This window comes from Myotis davidii, unplaced genomic scaffold (assembly GCF_000327345.1).
Source record: "Myotis davidii unplaced genomic scaffold, ASM32734v1 scaffold453, whole genome shotgun sequence".
Taxonomy (NCBI): Eukaryota; Metazoa; Chordata; class Mammalia; order Chiroptera; family Vespertilionidae; genus Myotis; species Myotis davidii.
The window spans coordinates 2,280,967-2,303,516 of NW_006285234.1; the positions used below are offsets into that span (position 1 = coordinate 2,280,967).

The window sequence follows — 22,550 nt, forward strand, 5'->3', positions numbered from 1 at the left end:
GAGCCTGAGACTGCACGTAAACGTTGGACCGTGGCTTACCTGTGGGGAGGAAACGGCAGGTCGGTGTGATTAGGAGAAGTGAGAGGGAAGGGCCCTTAAACCCTCAGGTGAAGGAGGGAAGCAGTCAAGTATTCAAAAACACACACAGGTCCCAAGGTCCCATCTGCAGAGAGTCTAACTCAGAGGTTAGAAGTTTATTTTTTAAAAACATTTTTTATTGGTTTCAGAGAGGAAGGGAGAGGAAGAGAGAGATGGAAACATCAATGATGAGAGAGAATCATTGATTGTCTGCCTCCTTCATGCCCCCTACTGGGGATGGAGCTCACAACCCAGGCATGCTCCCTGACCAGGAATCGAACCGTGACCTTTTGGTTCATAGGCCGATGCTCAACCACTGAGCCATGCTGGCTGGGCAGAAGTTTGTTTATCTAAGAAGAGCAAGATGGGCTACTCTGCAATCAGTCTCTACATTGGTTCTTGCTTTGCTCCCGAAGCAATGATTCATCTTGAAGGCAGAGGGGTGTGGCAAAGACTACTACTCCCCAATATCTGATTCCCAAGGCTTCCTCATTAACAGGACTCTGACTGCTGTCAATGTGCCCAGGTGAAGACACTTGATTTCCCATTTTTAAAACATTAAAAAGTTAAATTTATTGCGTGAGCTAATAACATTATAAAAATTTCAGGTGTACAACTTCATGACATCTGTGTACTCTATGGTGCGTTCCCCACCTGAGGTTTAGTCTCCTTCCGTCACCTCGTATTGACCCCCTGTACCTATCTGTTGTTCCCTACCCTCTTCCCCTCTCGTAACCACCATTCTTTGTCTGTATCTATCACTCTATTTTTTGTTTGTATGTCTGTGTTTTATGTTCATTTGTTGCTTTTTGTTTTATATCCCACATGTGAGTGAAATCACATGGTACCTAAATGTCCATCAGTGGATGACTGGATAAAGAAGATGTGGCCCGTATACACAGTGGAATACTACGCAACCATAAAAAGATGAAATAGTGCCATCTGCAACAACATGAGTGGATCTTGAGCACATTATGCTGAGTGAAATAAGTCAGGTATAAGAGGACAAGAACGTATGATTTCCCATTCTTCCTTGCAGCTAAAGGTGGCCATGAGACATAGTTTGGTCATTGGGATGTAAACAAAAGGTGCCCTGTTTTGAATAAAGAGTCAAAGTCTTGTTGGGAAAGTATTTTGCCTCCAAGCTCTTCCCCTTATTTCCACTCTGAAATGTGGACATGGGGCTGCAGGGGGGATGGTCGCCTTGTGACCAGGAGATGACAGGAATGATGCCAAAAGCCAAACTGCTGAGGGCGAAAGGCTTAATTTAGAGAGTTCTGGAAAACTTGGTTTTGATAGTTTTTGCCAGTGTTCTCATTGCTACAGAAGAGCAGCCATTCTGAGATCCTTCTCTGCCATCCCCGCTGACATCACAACTCATTGGCTTTTCATTTGATAACTTATCTTGGAAAATGTTGTACATGGTCTCTCTCTTTCTCTCTCTTTCTTCTCTCTCTCTCTCCCCCCTCATCAATCTCCCTTGTTTACTTTATTTTGTAAAATATGCTTTTTATTGATTTTTAGAGAGAGAGGGAGGGAGAGGAATCGAGAGATAGAAACATGGATGAGAGGAACATCGTTAATCGGCTGCCTCCTGCATGGCCCCTACTGGGGATCAAGCCTACAACCTGATTCCTGATCAGGCATGTGTCCTGATCAGGAATCAGACCGGTATCTCCCTTGTTTATTTTATTTTGTAAAATATTCTTTTTATTGATTTTTAGAGAGAGAGGGAGGGAGAGGAATCGAGAGATAGAAACATGGATGAGAGGAACATCGTTAATCGGCTGCCTCCTGCATGGACCCTACTGGGGATCAAGCCTACAACCTGATTCCTGATCAGGCATGTGTCATGATCAGGAATCAGACTGGTGACCTCTTGGTTCCCAGGGTCCCTGATTTATTTTAAAGGCTGCACGATATACCAGTGCATGGGTGCTTAATTGCTTTTCAGTTGACAATCACCAGGCACCTGGGTGGAGGCCATTACTAGAGAGTGTGGGACTATCTCCAACACAGCCACTCCCCAGGGGCTTCTGGCAGGTAGAGAAGGCCAGAAACACTCAGGAGAATTCTTCTTCCAAGACAGGATGCTGTGAGTGTGTTCATTGTTGGACAGTGTTCAATGGTCTCACCTTGATTCTGAGTTCCAGGCCCTTCAAGACACATTTCTTAAGTGGTTGGAAGGACAGGCTGGCGGGTGTACTCTGCCCCACATCCACGCTGCCCTCCATGGGTGAGAACTCGAAGTACTGCACCAGGGCTTTGGGGCCGGAGAGCTCTGCCTGGAAGCTGAAGTTGAACTTCCCAGCGTTGATAAAGGTGAACTCACACTGGACACACTCATTCAGCTCCACCTGAGAGACAGAGCACAGGGGCAGTATGTTGAGTGAATGCACACCATGGTTCACTCCTCTGCGATCAGGATATGTAACATGTTGGGGGAATATATCCCTTGGAAAACAGACATGTAAGATGATGTTAGTGAGTTGAACATCATTAGATGAATGTGGTCAGATATCCCAGCGAGGGCTATGAAGTGTTGGGGGCCCCTCATATATGAAGAGTAAAAGGGCAATTTAGTTCTCAGACCTCCCTTGGTAGCCAAACATCCTGTCTATCTGCTTAGCACAAGCATTCTTCCCCTCCCCTACTGTCTCTCCATCCCTTGAAAAATAAGAAAACATTCACATAAACTCATACACATTCTGGGGATGGAGCGGCTCCTGGTACCTTTCTATATTCTCCTGGTCTCCCTGGCATTGGAAACAGAGAGATTCAGCTAAGAAGAACAGTCACTGGTACTGCCTTTCCCAGCCAGCGCAGAAACCAAGAGGGAGCAAGGCCCTCTCACACCTTTACCTCATAGAAGTTGACAATGGTGGTCTGACTGGGAGTCAAGAGAGTGAGCAAGCCAGTCCTGTCTTTGCACTTGATCTCCGCATTCATAGTGTAGCCCTCAGCCTTGACATTTAAGGTCAAAGGGTGGGCTTTCCTTTTCACATTGCAGAACAAATTAAAGTTCACATCTCCTTCTTGCTTTGGTGTGAAGAGAATGTCAATTTGTAGCCTGGTTGGGGAAGATGGCAGCAGGTTAGCTGACGAGGCCACCTGCTACAACCTGCTAAAGAACATGAGCCCAATAGGTTAGCAGATACACTCTGAGGAAAAGGTGTTATAACTCCACATTATGATGAATTTTAAAAACCATATTTTTATTGATTTCAGAGAGGATGGGGGAGGAAAAGAGAGAGATAGAAACATCAGTGATGACAGAGAATCATCGATCAGCTACCTCCTGCATGCCCCACCACCTGGGCATGTGCCCTGACCGGGATTGGAATCGTGACCTCTTGGTTCACAGGTCAATGCTCAACCACTGAGCAACATCAGCCAGGCCAAATTATGAATTCTGAAGGTTTTCCAGGCAAGGCAGGACATTGCTTTATGGGTTTACAAATATAGTAGGTAGCAAGAAAAAGAATATATATAAGAAAAAACACTGAAAACAAGGGCTTAAAATTCTCAATACTACATAATTCAGCAGGGGAGTGAATAACAGGGAATAGGTAGGAGAGAGACGTGAATTGTTACTATCTAAGGGAAACTGATTCTCTTGGCTGCCAGGCCTGGAACGCTGGCCATTTTGGGAGGTTGAAGCCTTGGGGGCCTTCCTATTTCTTTACCTGGACATTGGCGGGAGCCAGCCTTCCATGGGACTCACGGCCAGGCTTTCGTTGAAACCTTCAGAATACCGGGAGTTGTCCTGGAAGGCAAAATGGAAGCCCTGCTCCTCCCTGTTGATGATCTGCACGCTCTCCCGGACTTCTCGGCCTGAGGAGGAAACATCAGCCTTCAGGAGCAGCCCGGGCAGCGGGGCGAGCAGCCACCTGCCTGCTCCGGAAGGATCTCAGCAGACACTGCTCGGCAGGCGAGAGGAAGTCTTCTGCCAAGAGATTCTCCAACTCCTTTTCTTTCCTCTTCCAAGCTCCTCAGCCGCTGGCTACCTCTGTCTTCCTTTCGCTCTGCAAGTGACCTTCCCCCCCTGGAGGGACTCCAGCTCTTACTCTAGAACTTGACCCCATCAGCTGCCGGCTCCTGCTAGGTGGCCCCTCTGCTCCGTCCCAGCTCTCCGGGGATCCTGGCGACACTGCTTCCCCTCCTTGCTCCTTCAGACCCAAGGCCTTCCTTCTTTTGCTAAGGGGGCTTCACCTCCCCTGGTAGGCCCCTTACCTCTGCCCATGCCTTTGTCAAGCAGGAACGCCCCCTGCATTGAACGCCTTAAATTAGATCTCGTGCATGTCATGAGTCTTGGCAGGGCCCTGACTACTGCAGCTGCTATTACTATTTTGCTTTTCTTTACTTTCCTTGACTATTGTAGGGAATTTATTTTTCCACAAAAACTTCGAATCATTTTATCCACTTCTCTTTTCCCCCCTCTGCTCCCCGACCCCTCCCCGGCCCCCGTAATCCTTTGGGATTAAGGTTACCAGATGAAGCAAAATTTTTTTTTTCATATATGTCCCAAATGTTGCATGGGACATACTTATGCTGACATACGGATTCTAAAATTTATTCACTGTTACCTGAAATTCAAATGTAACTATGTCTGTAGTTTACCTGGCAACCCTAGCTGAGATTCTAATCGGAACTTGATTAAATTTGCATTTGCTTTTGGGAGAACTGACAAATATTCAGATCTTGGTCAGGGGCATTTTAATAGGATTTCTATAGTTTTCTTCATATAGGTCCTGTGCTGTTCTTGTTATGTTGATCCTTAGATGTTATATAGGTTTTGTCAGCACTAAATAGAATTTTTTGTTTGTTTCTAAGTGCTTAGTACAAAAAGAAAGAGACACTATTGATTTTGGTATACTTGTCCTGCATCCAGCCACTTACTAAAAATTGTCTTGTTCATTTAGTATTTGTGTTGCTTTTCTCTAGAGCAGCGGTGCTCAACCTATGGGTCTCGACCCCTTTGGTGGTCCAACGACACTTTCACAGGGATTGCCTAAGACCATCCTGCATATCAGATATTTACATTATTGAAAGGACAGAACAGGACTGATAGCTGTGTCCTTAACCCCTCTTCCAAGAAAAAGCCGCAGAATGTATCAGTTACTCAGCCTGCCCTTATCTCGGCTAATACCTAGAGCCTCTGGGACCAACAGTCTGCCATCTGGTAGAGTCCACCAACCATTTGGCCCTCTGGTAGCTTGCTTCTATTCTGCTAATTCCTCCTCTTGTTGAAAGGACAGAACAGGACTGATAGCTGTGTCCCTAACCTCTCTTCCAAGAAAAAGCTGCAGAATGTATCAGTTACTCAGCCTGCCCTTATCTTGGCCAATGGGAAAGTGGGGGAAACTAGCCCAAGGCCAAAAGTATGCTAGCCACCCCCCTGTCTTTGTGTAACCAGCCCCTAGCTGCACCCTGCCCTTGCATCACTAGCCTCCGGCCCTCACCCAACCAGCCAGAATCGGCCAAATCAGTGGTCAGAGTGTGCCCACACCACCCGACCCCAAGCCCTATAAATTCTTTGTTCTCTTGGGACTTGGGGCTCTCTCTTGCATCTAGTAATGGAGGCAGCAGGGGGACCATGTGAGCTTGTATAAAAGACTCTCTGCTTTTGCATCAGATTTGGTGCTCCCTGGTAGATCTTTGGGGGGTCTTGAAATCTGGGCATAACAATTATGATTCATAACAGTAGCAACATTACAGTTATGAAGTAGCAACGAAAATAATTTTATGGTTGGGTCACAACATGAGGAACTGTATTTAAAGGGCCAGAAGGTTGAGAACCACCGCTCTAGAAGTTCTCTGAAGTAATCAACACAGCAATATGAGATAGTGTTGTCTCATTTTCCTTCAATGTTTTAGCCAATTATTTAATTTTCTTGTTTTACTGAATTTGCTAAAGTCACTAAAAAATGTTCAACAAGCCCTAGCCAGTTTGGCTCAGTGGATAGAGCCCTGGGCTGAAGAAACTGCAAGGAAATGAAGACAGTCAGTCCAGGCTCTAAAGGAGTCTTCCAACGAGGACCTGCAACAAGGCTCCGAAATTTCCTTTGGTCACGGGTGCATGGGTTTAGAACATCCTTGGTGGAAACTGGATTGAGAGGTACATATTTTGTGGCTTGGTGAACAGTGAGAAAGGGCCTCAGGCATGCTTCTAGAAGGCGCCAGGGAAAGTCCCCACCCCAGGCTGCTCCTGGAGCCCATTGCTGGGTTGGTCCCACTTCCCTCCCCTACCGGTCATGCCAACTCTAAATGTAAACCTCCAGGGCAGCCTTACCAATGAGGAGGCAGCTGAAGTTGATGTGTGACTTGTCCAGATTGACCAGGGGGTCAGAGGCTTTGCCTACCAGCAGGAAAGGGACTGTGATGTTGTGCTCGGGGACTGAGAAAGTCCAGAAGGCTTCTGTGATTTTCAGATGCAAAGGCGTGAACTGGAAGATAATCTGAGAAGACAGTTTGGAACACAGCGGTAAGAGGCACTTCTGTTTACTTACCCCACGTGCCCTTAGAGCAGCGGTTCTCAACCTGTGGGTCGCGACCCCTTTGGCGGTCGAACGACCCTTTCACAGGGGTCGCCTGAGACCATCCTGCATATCAGATATTTACATTACGATTCATAACAGTAGCAACATGACAGTTATGAAGCAGCAACGAAAATAATTTTATGGTTGGGTCACAACATGAGGAACTGTATTTAAAGGGCCAGAAGGTTGAGAACCACTGCCTTAGAGGCTTGTCGGCACTGGGGTTCTGATGGCTGATGTTACCAGGTCACCACTGCCTTTCTACCCTCTGAAGGGCATGTAAGTCTGGCTGTTCTGTCTGATTGCCCTGCTTGCCCACAGGTCTTTCTAAGCGGGTCTACGCCATCCGCAGCTTCTGTTGGCTAGGCTTTCAGTCCATGTTCACACCAGGTCTTTGGATAACATGTACAAATGGAGAGATTCACATAGAAATTTGGAATTTTGACTTTTCCCGAGAAGTTTGGGAGAGTTGGCAAGCCTGGCCCACTGTCTGTGTGGTGGTGATCTGCCGGAGAAGCACTGTGGCCAGCCAGCTCTGCCCGGCACTCCCTGTCAGGGTGCCCTTGGCCTGCATCATTCGTTTCTATGACCTTCCTGGAGGCAGCCGAATGCATAATTTCTGTTTCCCGGATTTGTTTCTGCCTCTCAGATTCCCTGCAGGACTTACAGGACAGGGGACCCGCAGATCTGTTTTGACCAGCGAGCTCATGTTTCTTTAAGCTGGACCCCCTAACGGGTGTCACTGTGGAGACAGCAGGACTGAGACGTGGGACATGATGCCAGTGTTCTGTTTTGACTTTCGTCCTGACCAAGTGAAAACACATCTGTGTCCTTTCACAGCTGTCAGTCCCTTGGACAAAAACAACATTGTCCCATAGTGTCCAGGCTGTGGTGGGTATCCAGCTTCCCTGTTCTGCTTTAATCATCTCAAGTTTTTAAACCCCAAATACTAGAGATCTGCTTCTCCATGGCCAACCAAGTGAGCTCAGGTCTGTCTTGTCCATGAGGACTGCCTAACCCCATGGTCGGCAAACTGCGGCTCGCGAGCCACATGCAGTTCTTTGGCCCCTTGAGTGTGGCTCTTCCTAAGCCTTAGGAGTGCCCTCATTAAGTTAATAACAATGTACCTACCTATATAGTTTAAGTTTAAAAAGTTTGGCTCTCAAAAGAAATTTCAATCATTGCACTGTTGATATTTGGCTCTGTTGACTAATGAGTTTGCTGACCACAGGCCTAACCTATATGGTAGCCAATCAAGAAAACACGTGTGGGTGGACGCACCCTTAGGCTGTCCACCCTAACTCTACCGCTGGTCTACGGCACACACTTGCTGTGCAGAGAGATAGAATGATTGAAGCCTTGGGTCGAGCGGTCCTCACACACTCACACACACACACACACACACACACACACACACACACACCCACACACACACACCTCGGCTTTCTTTTCAGGGTGGATGCAGCCCTTCTCTGTGAGGCAGGTGAAGGCTGAAGGGTTCTGGAGACTTTCCATTTCTTCAGAGACCCAGCGGAAGCAGTAGGTGCTAGCGGTCGGGTTCAGGATTGTAAACGTCCTGGCCGAGGGGGAAGAATTGACAGCAGAGAGTGAGAGGGAGGGTTGAGGATTAAGAGACACTTTCTCAGGACCTAACTGCCCTGGCTCAGTCCCCCTACGTGGGAACCAGAACTGCTGCAGATACTTTTTTACTGTAGAAATAAAAACCACACCTCACGTGGGGGTCTAACGTACGGCTGGAGCTCCGGACTTTGGAGAAATAATGGTGCTGAGGGCCCTTCTGTCCCAGTGATCCTCTGTGTTCAAGGTGGTGGTTAGGGATTCTATACCTTCTGAATGCCCCGCCCCCCCCGCTGGCGTCGCCCCCTCCCCCGGTGTCAAAACTAAGGAGACTGAATTCAGCTTCCTTACTGTAGCAGCTCCCTCAAGTCAAACCCCAGCGTATCAAGCTGCTTCTAGGAACTCATCCAGCTCGATTCTCTGAATACTTCCTCTGAGTTCTTTAGAAGGATTGACTGATAGGAACTCAACTGATGCAAACTGAGGCAACTCACCGGAGATTCTTCCCTCCTATGCCCACACTGGTGAACTCGATCACCCGGGTGTTTGGGTCCAGAGGCCCGCCACCAGGTCCTCGGAGATCCAGGTTGTGCCGATGACCAGTGATGTAGTCCGACTCTTTCAGTTCAAAGTGGCAGATGGGCAAGAAGCTCCGTCCTTTTGCTGATATGACTGGGCCTTGCTCTCCAGGTAGTAGGTTGGGAATCCTGAGAGGATATGGTTATTTTTATTTATTTTTAGTTTTAGCCAACTGTTGCTTTCTTGGTTGGAAACGAATATTACATCTACTAAAATATGAGCTCCATGAGTATAGAGGCTGGTTCTATCTTGGTCAACAATATAACCTCATTGTCTTGACCAGTACATAGCAGGTATTCATTAATTAGTGGTTGAGTGGATGAATGTGTGAATAGGCTGAGTATGAGGAGCCTGAATTCTGGTCTCTTCTGTGTCCCTAAGTGTGTTACTGAGGTACTTCCCACACCAGGGTTGAGAACATCTCCCTGCTTTAAAATGAGCACAGAGGCGTACCCTCTGGCCCTCTCAGAGGCATTTGTGGGATATGGAAAGTGATGCTGAGATCCTAAAAACATATCCTGAGCTCCTCGGAGAAAGTACACTGGATGTAAGCAGACTTTCAGCCCCAGATCCAAGTTGAGGTAGCCCAGGTGCAGGAGGGTCCCTGCAGTGTGGCTGCAGGAGGCCCTTATGGCTCACATAGGTCCCTGCCACACTCAGCCATGGTTCATGGGATCCTTCTGTAGTAGTTCTCCATGGAGCTGCCCTGGGAGTGGGTACCACATCAGGGACTCTCATGGCCAGGAGCTATTGGCTTGGTTTTCTCTAACTGGGTCTGGACCCCATCTCTTCCTTGCTTACCATGCACCAGGTCTACAACCTCCACCGTCCCCACCACCTAATGCTTGTTGTGCTTATTGTGTGCCAGGCACTGCTCTAAGCTCCAGGGAGTTACCGCATTCAGTCTTAACTCGAACTCTGCAAGGTGTTACTGTTATTTGCATCTTATAGTCAAGGAAACCTGGTATTAGTAAAGGTACAAGAAAGCCTTCCTAGGTTCATGCTTGTCCCAGGACTGGAACCCACCTGGCTGCCAACTATTTTGTTGCCCAGTGGACTTTTGTCTGGGGCCAGGAAGAGAGAGGTGGGGCAGAGGGAGGGTCTAGAGAGGGTTGCTGAGCAACACAAAAGACTCCAGTCTCCTTGTTCTCCAAAAGCTAGCGCCTTTGAATCTTTCCAAAGCGAAATGTGGCAAGTTGGGGCTGTGGAGGGGCCCGGGTTGGGAAGAATGGTGGTCGTGGTGGCAGAGAAGAGGGACAGGAGGGGCAGAGCTTTGTCTGGGGAGCACATCTCCTTACTGGCAGATAATAGTGCTCTCGAAGTCTCCATCCTCCAATGGGGAGAATTTCACTTGGATCTTCTCAGCCTTCCCCACCGGCACAACGCCAGAGATGGGAACCACAGAGAAGGACAGTGGGGAAGGGTCAGTCCAGTGTTCCACGGCGCTGTCCGCGGTGCTGCCCTGGCTCAGCTGATCTTTTTGAGAACCTGGGGACAGACAGAGAGCCAGTGACATTCTGCATTTGCAGTGGGAGGACAAGGAGAAGGCATCCCACTCACAGGTCCTTAGGGACCCTCCGTGGGGTCTGGGAGCTCACCTCTTCTAGCAGATTTAGTTAACTTTAGGCTCTAGGGGTAAGGAATTGACTCGTAGCTCTCACAGGTGACTCGTGAAAAAAATATTGTCATAAATTCCATCAAGCTTTCAAATTTGTTTCCCTTTGGTCCAAGGGAGTGGGCCAAGTAGATACCTGTGGGCCTTGTGGCTCAAAAAGAGTGGGTAGTGAACATAGTTTTTGGAGAATCACTGTTTTAAAGCAGGAGTTCACGACCCGGGGCCCACAGAAAAGGGCCGTTTGGAAGGTCTGGGAATCTGTCCCTTTTTAAAAGTGCTGCACGTGCATCAGCTGTAAGTCGGGCAAGGTATGTGATTTCCTGGGGAGACAGCTCATAGCTTTCACCATTGTCTCCAAGGGATTGTAATCTCCTAAAAGGATAACATCGAAAAGATTCCTAGGGACCTGAGCTGGGATGCTGGCCTTGTGAGAGTGGGGAGGGGGCAGGGTCCAGGCCCCAGGAGGGCAGAGGTCAGCTCTTGAGTGTCTCAGGCCCAATTGTCTCTACAGACACCAGGAGGCCTCGGCTCTGCTTCTCCAAAGCTCCTTGGGCCGAGGGTGCAAGGCTCTTCTACTAACCGGGCACTTGTTCACCCCAGGTTTACCTGCCATCGCATTTACCTGGGTTTTCTGGCATTGCAAAGCTGACAGTCTTGGCCGTCTCTTCCAAGTTCCAGCTGAATTCCAGCTGCACACTCCCTGTGTTAACCAGCTCCAACCTGCACACAGATGGGGGAACGCATTTGAGAAACGTGCTGCAAATGATTGGTGTCTTGTCGGCACATCCGTCATCTAAAACTGTGACTTTTTCCTTTGGGTGAAGTCACTTTGTTTTTAAAGTATTTCTTCAAAAGGCAAGTTTTAAGCAATGTTATCTGAAATCATGCATTTGAGGTACCGATTACATTTCCTTCCAAAACACAAAATATATGCATAGCCATTGAAAGTGAAAATATCCACACTTAGCCCTTAAAGTCATCCACTGGCACCTTATGCGATGAACTCTCAGCCTGCGTCATGGTAATCCTGAAAATTCCCAGGAGAGAGGAAACAAAAATCTGTTTCACCTGAGAGTACCTTCCTGGGGTGCAAATTCCATAGCCCCTTCCCTTCGCGAATCACTTCCCGCCAGAAACAATGTCCCTGTCCTCAGAAGCCACCTGACCCCTTCCTGAGATGCTTTCACTGGCTGAGATATTCATCTCAAATTCTTCCTGCCTCAAGTTTCCCTGCTCCAAGACAAGAAGTGGGAGAGAGAAGCTTTTTCCGGAATCACTATTAAACTTGATCCTAGACAGTGACAGCAGGAGGATGAGGTCTTGATACAAAAACATGATTGTGGCCCTGGCTGCTTTGCTCAATGGTTAGAGCATCAACCCCCCTCCCCCTCCCTCCCCTCCCGTCCCCTCTTTCTAAAAATCAATGGAAAAAATATCCTTGACTGAGGATTTAAAAAAAAAGAAAGAAAGAAAATGATTGTGTAAGAGAAAGAAACACAATGCTCTCCTGGTTTTAGGGGAGGAGGTCTAGGATGGGTTTAGGGATTAGATCTCCATTATCCCATCCAGGTAGTCCAGCAGGTATGTCTGAAGTCAAGTGCGTTGACTTCAGGGGCTTATGTTCATGGTGTGAATGCCTGAGTAGTGGCCTTCAGCCTAAAGGAAATTTTTATAAAGTGGAGGAATCTTAGTGGCACGGAGTAGTCTTCACAAAAAGAATTCTGGGTTTGGGTAAAGGGCCAGAGAGTAACATTTTTTTGGGCTTTGCATGCAGTAGGTCTCTGCAGCCATCACTCCCTCTGCTATTGTGCAAACACAGGTAAGAACGATGCAGAAACGAATGGGCATGGCCTTGTGCCAACAAACCCAATTACAAAAATAGGTGACTGGCTGGCTTGGGCCCACGGGCACAGCTTGCTGATCCCTGCTTCAGGTGCAATAGGGCATCAGCAGAAGATCCCACTCCTCTCCTTGTGCTGTTTGCTGCTATGATAACTTGAGAGGACACTTCAAGGGCACCAAATGCAAAATGAGGTGACCAAGTTAATTACTAATGTTTACAAAATAGAAATGTCAGCGGTTTCCATTTTTGCGTTTGTAATTCTCAAAGATTAGTCACAGCCCTTTTCTTTTTGTCTGTGTTGCACTCTCTGCTGAGAAGGCCCCTTTTTCTCACTTCTTCCCTGGGCTACCTCCTATCTGGTCTCCAAAATTCAGCTGGGGCACTACTTTATCTGGGTGCCTTCCCTGATACTCCGTCTCTCCCATGTTGGTCTGCTTTAGGCACTCTTTTTTCTTTCTTTTTTTTTTTAAAATATATTTTATTGATTTTTTTACAGGGAGGAAGGGAGAGAGACAGAGAGTCAGAAACATCAATGAGAAACATCGATCAGCCTCCTCCTGCACACCTCCCACTGGGGATGTGCCCGCAAGCAAGGTACATGCCCTTGACTGGAGGCACTCTTACTGCCTACACAGGACACGGTGCTGCTGCTGCATGACCCCTATTGTCACCTATTCCCCTACTCCCCACCCGAGACCATGAACTCTGAGAGCAGAACCCATGGCATCCTTGTAGCCCTGCATCTGAGTGTGGGTGAAGGGTTGCTATAACCCTTTCTCCTTCTAAGGACAATTCTGACTTTGAACTAACTTTCTAGCTCAGTTTCCCTGGAAAATAAAGGAGAAATGCCAGCGGTGTTATTAGGCAACGTTGTTTATGGTAGAAATGACTCCCGCTTGGCAAATTGCAACTGGTCTGGAGGAGTGGTGATTATCTGGAGGGAGGCTCTAGCTGTGGGGCTCTCTGAGTACAGTGACTCTTGTAACTGGGCATGTCCCCGGCAGGGATCCTGGAAGCGACACCTATGGAGTGGTCATGAGAAATGCTGCTTCTGTTGGTCATGGGGCTTCTTAGCTGAGGATGGACCCTATCCCCACTAGTGTGGGTATTGTCTGAGCTGTCACCCGGGGCCCCACACAGTTCCTGGGTCGTGGGACAGATTGCTGCAAGGACTCTTCCCACTGAAGCTGAGCAGCTGGTGCCAGCTTCCTGCCTGTCTTGATTTCAAGTGTAAACTTCAAATGCTTTGTGGGTCTGAGTGTTTCATTGGCGTCACGAAGACACTCTGGTGCATGCGACAGGTGGCGCCTGGTATGTGCTGTCATAGACACTGAATGCAGGTTTGGTTAAAGACTGAGTGGATGACGAGATGAAGGAACGTTGAGCGCTGGGGGGCTTTTGGGGACTCACTGAAACACTCGGGTCTGGTAAACCAGCGTGTCCTTAAAGTGCACCTCGCTCGTCTGGCACTGGTAGGATGCGAAGTTCACGTTGGCGCTGACCTGCAGCATCAGCTCTCGGTAGTGCTCTTCCAGCACTGAGTGCGCAGGCTCAGGGTCCGTCTCTATCACCTGCAACAAAGGCAGCCGCGTCCTCAGTGATGCACGGCCAGCTGTCACAGGGACACCGTGGGGAACAACAGCACACTATTCCACACTGCAAATTAACACCAATCCGTAAAGTCACATTCCAGAATTAAAGGTGAAGGCAAACCTAAAATGACTCATTCATGGGAAGGAAGTGAGAAATTACTGAGGGCATCAGAGTTGCACAGACATGAGTTTAGGCGTCAGACAGACTCCAAAGAAGGTAAAAGGAAGAAAATTGTAAAGATAGGAACAGATATTAATAAAATGGAAAATAAGTCTAAAACAGAAAGGCCCAACAAAGCCAAAAGTTAGTTGAAAAGATTTGAAAGACTTTTGGTGAGATTGATCAGGAAAAATACAAATAACTAACATCTGAAATGAAAAAGGGACATTATCATTGATCCTACATATTTAAACATAAGGTAAAAATATTATGAATAATTTTATGGAAATATATATGAAAAATTAGTTGAAGGGCAAATTCCTAAAAAATAATTTAATTAAAATAGACCCAAGAAAAAATAAAAAAAATCTAAAGGTCCTAATACTATTAAAGACACCGAGTGGTAGTAAAATAATCTTAAAGACCTTGTTAATGGAAAGGATGGAATAATATTATTAAATTATCAATTCTTCCTAAACTGACTTGTAGGTGTAATCCAATTCCAATGCATTTTCCATTTTATAGTATAGTTGACCCTTGAACAATATGGGGGTGAGGGGCACTGAACTCTGTGTATAACTTTGACTCCCCCCAAACTTAACTATGAATGGCCTACTGTTGACTTTTCTAGTATCATTAATAGTCAATTAAGAATATTTTGCCTGCTATATCTATTACATACTGTATTCTTACAATAAAGCAAGATAGTGAAAAGAAAATGTTATTAAGAAAGTCACAAGAGAAAATAGATTGACGGTATTTATTGAAAAAAGTCTGTTATATATATTGCTGTAAATGGACCCACACAATTCAAATCCATGGTGTTCAAAGGTCAATTGTACTTGGTAAATGGATTGCAAAATTATTTTGAAAAACAAAGGGCCAAGAATAACTAAACAGAACAAAACAGTATGGAGGAGGGACCTCCCTTCCAGATATCAAGGCTGATTATGAAGCTACAGGAATTAAAGAAGCGTAAAACTGGCACAGGGGTGGAAAAATTGGCAATAGACTATAGAGACAAGAAACATCTAGGCACATATGACATTTAGATGACAAGGGAGTCACGGCAGATCACAAAAGAAATGCTGGGCCCAAAAGGAATTTGGCAAGATTAGTTATCTAGATGGAAAAATATAAAATTGGACCCTTGCCTCATACCATAATATCCAGGTGGGACACACACACACACACACACACGCATACACACACGCACACACACATACACACACATGCGCACGCGCATACACACACATACACATACACACATACACACACACACACGGTGATTATTTTCTTCACTGTTAGAGAAAGGTTTTAAAAACAAGACACAAAAATAAATAATTATAAAGGGAGAGATGAACATTTTTGTTCACAAAAAGATAAATCAAAGAAAGTGAAAAAAGCTAAAATTTGGTGAATATGTTTGCAGACAAAAGTATATAAAGTAGAGTTTATAAAAAATGAAATGACACATACAAAGGACAAGCATCATAGGTGAAAAATGGGCAAAATGCATTTACATTAAGAGATAACTTATATGGCCAATAATCACATGAAGAATATTCAACTTTAGTGACTGGGGAAATGCAAAGGCCCCAAATGAATCTATTTCCTATTTGTTTCTTTCTTTTTTTTTTTTCAATCCTCACCTGAGGATATGTTCTACTGAATTTTCAAAGAGAAAGAAGGGAGAGAAAGAGAGAGAAACATCGATCAGTTGCCTCCTTATGCTGCCCCAATAGGGGAACGAACCCGCAACCTTTTTAGTATGTGGGATGATGCTCCAACCAACCCAGCCACCTGGCCAGGGCTATTTCCTATTCATTTCAAGGATAAAAATAAAAAAATCCGACAATGCCACATGTTGGAGAGATCGTAGATCAATGGGATCTCTTTGCTAGTAGAAGTATGAGTTGGTACAGCACTTTGGAAAAACATTTGGGAGTTACCCTGGAAAGTTGAACATTCCTATATCCTATGGTTCAGCAATTCCACTTCTTGAAATATAAACTCTTTCAAATGAATACAATGTGACATGAATAATAATGCTCATAGAAACACAGTCCATTCTAGAGAAGCCCCAAATAGCTTTCAAAAGAAGAATGGATGGTAAATAATGATGGAATTTTATATAGCAGTGAAATGGGTGTACTGGAGCCACATGCCACAATATGGATAAGCACATGCAACAACCTTTAAACAAATAAAGTAAAAAAAAACTACAATTAAATGTTTAGGTGCATAGATTAAAAAAGAAGCAAAAGGCAAAAATCAAGGGAATGAGCAAAAAAGATTCAGGAGATGACCCCCTCTAGGAAAGAGGCTGAGGGAAGGCACAGCTGAGAACCACAAAGGTAATCCACGTTCTACTTCCTGTGCTGTGTGAGGGTTCATCTTTGTTTATATTATTACAAGGGAACCAACCAAGGAATAATTAAAAGAGGAACATGCATGGACCAGAGATGAGATTCTGTCTACCATTAATCTAATTCTGGACACCTGAGGGAAAAAGGAAACAACTAAAAGACCAGCCATGACATTTTTGAAGAAGAAAAAGGTGAGAGGACTTGCTCAGTGAGGTATCAAAGCTTAATCTAAAGCTCTACCAACTCAGAGGTGTGGTTCATGTGATATGTGTAGTATGGGTGGCAGGTGGCATGCTTGGAAGTTCAGTTTGTCACTTTTGAGATCAAAGTCAAGTGGAACGGCAATGGAATACCCCGCGGCTATTAAAAAAGAAGGATCTCTCACTCTTTGGGACAGCATGGATGGACCTGGAGATTATTATGCTAAGTGAAATAAGCCAGTCAGAGAAAGACAAATATCATATGATCTCACTTATCTGTGGAAACTAATGAACAAAATAAATTGACCAACAAAATAAATCCCAAGGCCTGGAGGCCTGGGACAGACTGACATATCTGAGAGGGGGGAGGGGATGAGAAGGGATAAACCAAAGAAATTATATACTTATATGCATAGCCCATGGACACAGACAATAGTGCGGTGAAGCGGGGGGCAGGGGGGCATGGGGCAGGGTCTTTCTTAATTACGAAGGGCGCAAGGGGAGGAGGAAATGGGGACATCTGTAATACTGTTCACAATAAAAATATATATGTTAAAAAAAAGTCAAGTTGAATGGGAACAATTTCTTTTTCCATGAAAGAAGGAAATGGTGAGACACGGCAATGGTGAGGGCAGTAGGCATCCAGGCCTGGTAGGCCAGGCCAGATTTGGGATTAAAGTCTCTACTCACTTTTCGTTTTGGAGTGAAAGTCCCGGGCATGTTTCTGGGCATGTCCACCCACTTGATTGTGCGCATGCGGTCGTCCCAGTCGGGGACCTGGTCTGCAGGTTGCTGAAACATGATCTTGGAGACCTTGCACTTGATGTCCATCTTCTTCATGTTGATGGGTATGTCTGACTTCAGGGTCATCACGATGTCCTTGGCACACCCAGGGTGGAGGTGGCCAGTCTGGGGAAGAGCCTGGCATTAGTCATTTGGGAATTCAATCTTGTATAGTCATTTTCTCATGACTATACAATGGAGTTTTCCAGCAGTTATGTGACGTATGATATAGCATTAGGCTGAATGCAGAAGCAAATATGAGGATTAGCTGTCTCTTCTATCAGGTCAGATATTAAAGAGATTTATAACAATGCAAAATAATGCCTCTATTCTCACGCAATTTCAATTTTTTTTATTTTGAAAGATATAGCTGCTCTTATAAAAATATATTTATATGACCATGCAATGGGTTTATTATTATATTTTAAAATTAATAAATGAATGCAGTTTTTAAAAACACTCTCAGTTTTAATTTCTAATATGGTAAATATTGATAGATATAACCTACATAAACAAAAGCTCTTTGGGGGGTATCCTCAATAATGTTTAGGAGTGTAAAGGAATCCTGAGACCAAAAAGGCTCAGATTTGCTCAAGTATATAGCAAATACATGAGAAATCCAATTTGGGCTGTAGAAAAAATCATTTATGATTTCACATACATAAACACGCACGTACAAAACTCACACATATACCAAAACTCATATATAAACAAAACTCACATATATAAAACAACATTTATATGAAATATATATATATATATATATGCATGTGTGTGTGTGTGTGTGTATATATATATATATATATATATATATATATGCTAGTCCTTTCAGGTTTCTGAAATTGCCTCTCTGGAAAATGAAAGGAGAAGCAAGCTTGGACTTACCATACTTCCCAGGGCCACAAATATGTGTGTGCATATACAGGAGCGCGAGTGTGAGTGTGTGTGTGGAAGGGTGTGGAGGGGTGAGTGTGTGTGTGGACTATAAGAAGCTTATCTCTGTCTACTTTCACTAATGATTCACATCCCTCCAGGAAGCAAACCTTCCTCCTGCTAGCAGTCCAAGCTTTAAAAGTGGGGCCCCAACCCCCTCGCTCTATGCCCTGAGAATTCTGTGCTTGAAGACTTGGTGGCTGGAACAGAGCGGGAGGCAGTGGGTATGTCTGCGTGTATCAGTGTCCTGGTACACACAGCATACCCACTGCCTCCTGCTCTGTTCCTCAGAAATCAATTATCAATGAAAAGTGCCTGCGGGCCAGAGGCTAGGATCTGCTACCATGTTGTCCGAGGCCTTGGTCAATGGTGAGATTTGGTCAGCCATTCACAAAATGTGTGCTGTGAGATGCTAAAAGGAGGGGTTAGAAAATTGCAGGTAAAACACACTTAGCTAGGTGTTAGACTGCTGAAGGGCACTGGGGGCGGAGGTCTTTAAGAAAAAGATGTAACTTGAAACATTTTCTAAATCTCAGTTGTGCACAGAAACCATCACCCCCATTTTATCTTTTAGCGAACCACCAATGCTTAAAGAACACACACCTAGGGGGACACAGGTGTACACTCTGGGATAGGAAGACTGGGACCTTTTCCATCCACACGGGCTTCCATGGAATTTCTCAACAGCAGCCTAGCAACAGCCTTGGCAGACCTCATCCTCTGCTCTTAGATCAGAGGGTGTGTGTGTGTGTGTGTGTGTGTGTGTGTGTGTGTATGTGCGCGCGCACGGGTGAACAGTGTCCTTCAATATTAGGACTGAATGAGATCTATCCCACCCCTGTATCCACAGGAATGGACTAACAATCAAATAGGTTTGGCTTAGGCCTAAAGGAGTCCGGAAGCAGTAAGTAGCTTTCACTTACCTGTGGGGCAAAGGTAATTGTAGCTAACGAGGGCCATTCAAACCGAATCACATTCACTTGGCTGTGGTTAGTGACTGTGAAGCTCACGCTGTAGCTGCTTCCAATGTGGCAGTCCCCAAACTGAATGTGGTCCACCAGAGCAGCTAGGGAACAGAGCAGAAGGCACGTGGGTCCCCTGGCTTCCTCCCAGGGCCCGACCCAGCCGAGGCAGCACCAGAAAGACAATGTGTCGCATCCTCATGTAACCCCTCCCTCCTTGGATTGTTCTATTGGAAAAACTGGAGTCCTGAGCAGTAAGCTTTCCTTCCTTGGGGAATCTACTTATCCATCCATCCATCCATCCATCCATCCATCCATCCATCTTTCCATCCACCCACCTTGGCCCTTACCTCCAAGAGATAACACAATCCATTTATTTGCTGAAACATTACTACTAAGGGTTAGGGGTTGCCAGATAAAATACAGGAGTCCCATTACATTTGAATTACAGATAGACTATGAATAATTTTTAGTATAAGCATGCCCCGTGCAATATTTTGGGATATACTTAAACCAAAAAATAATTCATAATTTATCTCAAAGTCACATTTTTTAGAAAAATGTATTTGTATTGACTTCAGAGAAAAAAGGAGAGGGAGAGAGAGAGAGAGACAGAAACATCAATAATGAGAGAATCATTGATTGGCTGCCTCCTACATGCTCCCTAAACTGTGACCTCCTGGTTCATAGGTTGACGCTCAACCACTGAGCCACTCCGGCCAGGCCTGAAATTCACATTTAACGGGGACTTCTACAGTCTGATTTTCTAAATCTGGCAAGCCTCTCAGAAGTATAAAATTTGATTTCTGAACTAGGGCTCACTGCTGGCTCCTGCTTGACTTCTGAGAAGAGAGAAGCCGCCCTGTAGCCACAAACAGGGGTAAGGAGTGCGGATTTTTACCCATGGCATATAGACTGCGCAATGCTCTATTCCAGGACTATAATGAAGCTCCTAGAAAAACTATGGGACGGTGTGGGTATAATTCACTTCGTAGCAATTAGGCACGCAGTTAGGGTGCTTAGCAAATGCTTTCCGAGGGTCACGAGGAAGTAAATTCTCTCCTACCCCAAAGGGTGCAGTCAACCAGATGAAGCTGCAGCACTTGACAGACTGCAGAGCAGAATGTCCTCAGCTTTCGTATACTCTCACATCACCTAGAGGCCCTGCTAGAATGCAGGTTCTGATCAGCATGTGAGTGCTGGGGGAGGGCCTGGAATTCCCATGTCTAAGAAACTCTCAGGTAATGCTGACGCTGTAGGTTCTCAGACGACAGAGAATGATGCTCTAGAGGAGGCACAAGCCTACACCTGTTAAACAAGCCCGCCATCTCTCTTAGAATGTCCAGGATACGTGGTGCAGGTGAAACAGACAATGTCAACATGAGCCAGTTAATAGATACAAACATAGGAAACTGCAGAGAGATGTGTATTCCGTTCTTCGCTAATCTGGAATTTTTGGTTATTAGCTAAATTTGAATTGGAATTCAAACTATAAGCCCCAGAAGGGCAGAGACGCTGGCTGCTCATCAGAGCTCCAGGGCTCAGCACAGTGCCTGGCACACGCACAGGGATGCTCCATGAATGTCCCTCGAGGGTACACGTGAGTGCAAGCAGTGACGGAGCCAGGCACGGAAGGGCATACAGGGGTGCAGAGGAGAGTCGGTCCTCAATTCCCAGGAAGCTAGTTGATCTGTTTTTTAGATTTCACTCTCATTTAACATGACCCAAGAGCCAACAGTGGTCAACACCTCACTGTTGCTTCTCCCACCTGCCACCAAGTTTTCCATAGATACGTCCTCGGTGACCTCGGACATGTCGAAGGCCTCCCCGCTGGTGGGAGCCACCAGCCCGTGGACGTTGTCCAGAGTGATGTCATCCTCGTAGCCTTCTCCCACCAGGTGGATGATCGTGTCCTCGTAGTGATTGTGGAGCACTGACAAGTGGATGGTGCCCGTCATCCTCCCGACATTTCGGGCGCGGAAAACAACATCAAATTCGGCCGTCTCTCCGGGAAGAACCACCAGGGAGGCCGTGTGAGCTTTCTTTGCTGCAAAGAGAAGAGAGAAGCATGCTGTAGGGTCAGCTTAAAGGAAGGTGCGTCCATAAAGACCCCGACTCAAGGGCAAGTGTGGGAACGAGCACTGCTGAGGGTGGCCATTGGTGACAAGACATCCTGCTCTCTCTGGGTCCTGACTAGTCCCCCAGTGAAACAGTGACTGGGCTCCATTGCTCTCTAGAAGCGACTCTTCCTCAGCTTACCTTTTGCATGGGGTTCGTTTTCCTCTATGATGTAGATGTAGGAGGTCGTGGGCCTCCCTTTCAGGGAGAAGACTTCTAGTTGGTCCTGCAGGTCGACATGCAGCTGGAGAAGGAAAGCAGGAGTGAGTGTGACACTTACAGGCTGCTCATGGATTTTGAGGTTATGGTGAGACCCCGTGCTGTTTGGAAAGTATTCCCCAAAAACCCATTGTGCCTAGTGCCCGATTTTTTTGTTTCTTATGAAGACAAAGAGATCATAAATATTAGACCTGGAGAGGAAAAAAGAACATTTAGTTCAGCTGTTATCCAGGTAAGGAACTGGAGGCCCAGAGAGCACAGGTACCTTCCCAGGTCAGCCAGCTCAGTAGTGTCAACGTGGGTTTGCCACGGCCTCTGCTTTTGACAGAGGTGGTTGTCAAATAGACTCTAGACCAGTGGTTCTCAACCTTCTGGCCCTTTAAATACAGTTCCTCATGTGGTGACCCCCAACCATAAAATTATTTTCGTTGCTACTTCATAACTGTCATGTTGCTACTGTTATGAATCGTAATGTAAATATCTGATATGCAGGATGGTCTTAGGCAACCCCTGTGAAAGGGTCGTTCGACCGCCAAAGGGGTCGCGACTCGTAGGTTGAGAACCGCTGCTCTAGACTAATAAGTGAAAATGGGTATTTGTCATTCCATGAGGGATTGCATGCATATGAGTTTCTAAAAACCAGTGTCTCCTAGGTACCAGTGCCTGAGTTGCTTGACAGTGTCATGTTGAATATCCTACCAAGATGAGAGGAAAACCAAGGTGGGCATTTTCTCCAAAATTAATTGGAGAAAAATGATGTTTTCAGCCCACTGATTTAAAAAATAAAATCAGTCTGGCTGGCGTCGCTCAGTGGTTGAGTGTCAACCTATGAACCAGGAGGTCACGGTTTGATTCCTGGTCAGGGCACATGCCCAGGTTGTGGACTCAATCCCCAGCTGGGGGCATGCAGGAGGCAGCTGATCAATGATTCTCTCTCCCTCTCTCCTTGCCTCTCTGAAGTCAATAAAAAACATATAAAAAA

General features: G+C 45.9%; 1 protein-coding gene across 1 annotated transcript in view; it reads right to left on the reverse strand.

Moving 5' to 3' along the window:
- The window catches only part of HYDIN (HYDIN, axonemal central pair apparatus protein), a 361,269-nt gene that overhangs the window by 21,988 nt on the left and 316,731 nt on the right, over positions 1-22,550 (reverse strand). The window contains exons 62-75 of the mRNA XM_015558788.1: positions 21,491-21,593; positions 21,000-21,278; positions 19,193-19,335; positions 17,244-17,462; positions 13,643-13,803; positions 11,012-11,109; positions 10,073-10,262; positions 8,690-8,902; positions 8,055-8,193; positions 6,371-6,536; positions 3,765-3,912; positions 2,941-3,148; positions 2,214-2,435; positions 5-39 (exon numbers count right to left, since the gene is read on the reverse strand). Coding sequence (XP_015414274.1) covers positions 5-39; positions 2,214-2,435; positions 2,941-3,148; positions 3,765-3,912; positions 6,371-6,536; positions 8,055-8,193; positions 8,690-8,902; positions 10,073-10,262; positions 11,012-11,109; positions 13,643-13,803; positions 17,244-17,462; positions 19,193-19,335; positions 21,000-21,278; positions 21,491-21,593 — 2,324 coding nt within the window. The remainder of the gene's footprint in view (positions 1-4; positions 40-2,213; positions 2,436-2,940; positions 3,149-3,764; positions 3,913-6,370; positions 6,537-8,054; positions 8,194-8,689; positions 8,903-10,072; positions 10,263-11,011; positions 11,110-13,642; positions 13,804-17,243; positions 17,463-19,192; positions 19,336-20,999; positions 21,279-21,490; positions 21,594-22,550) is intronic.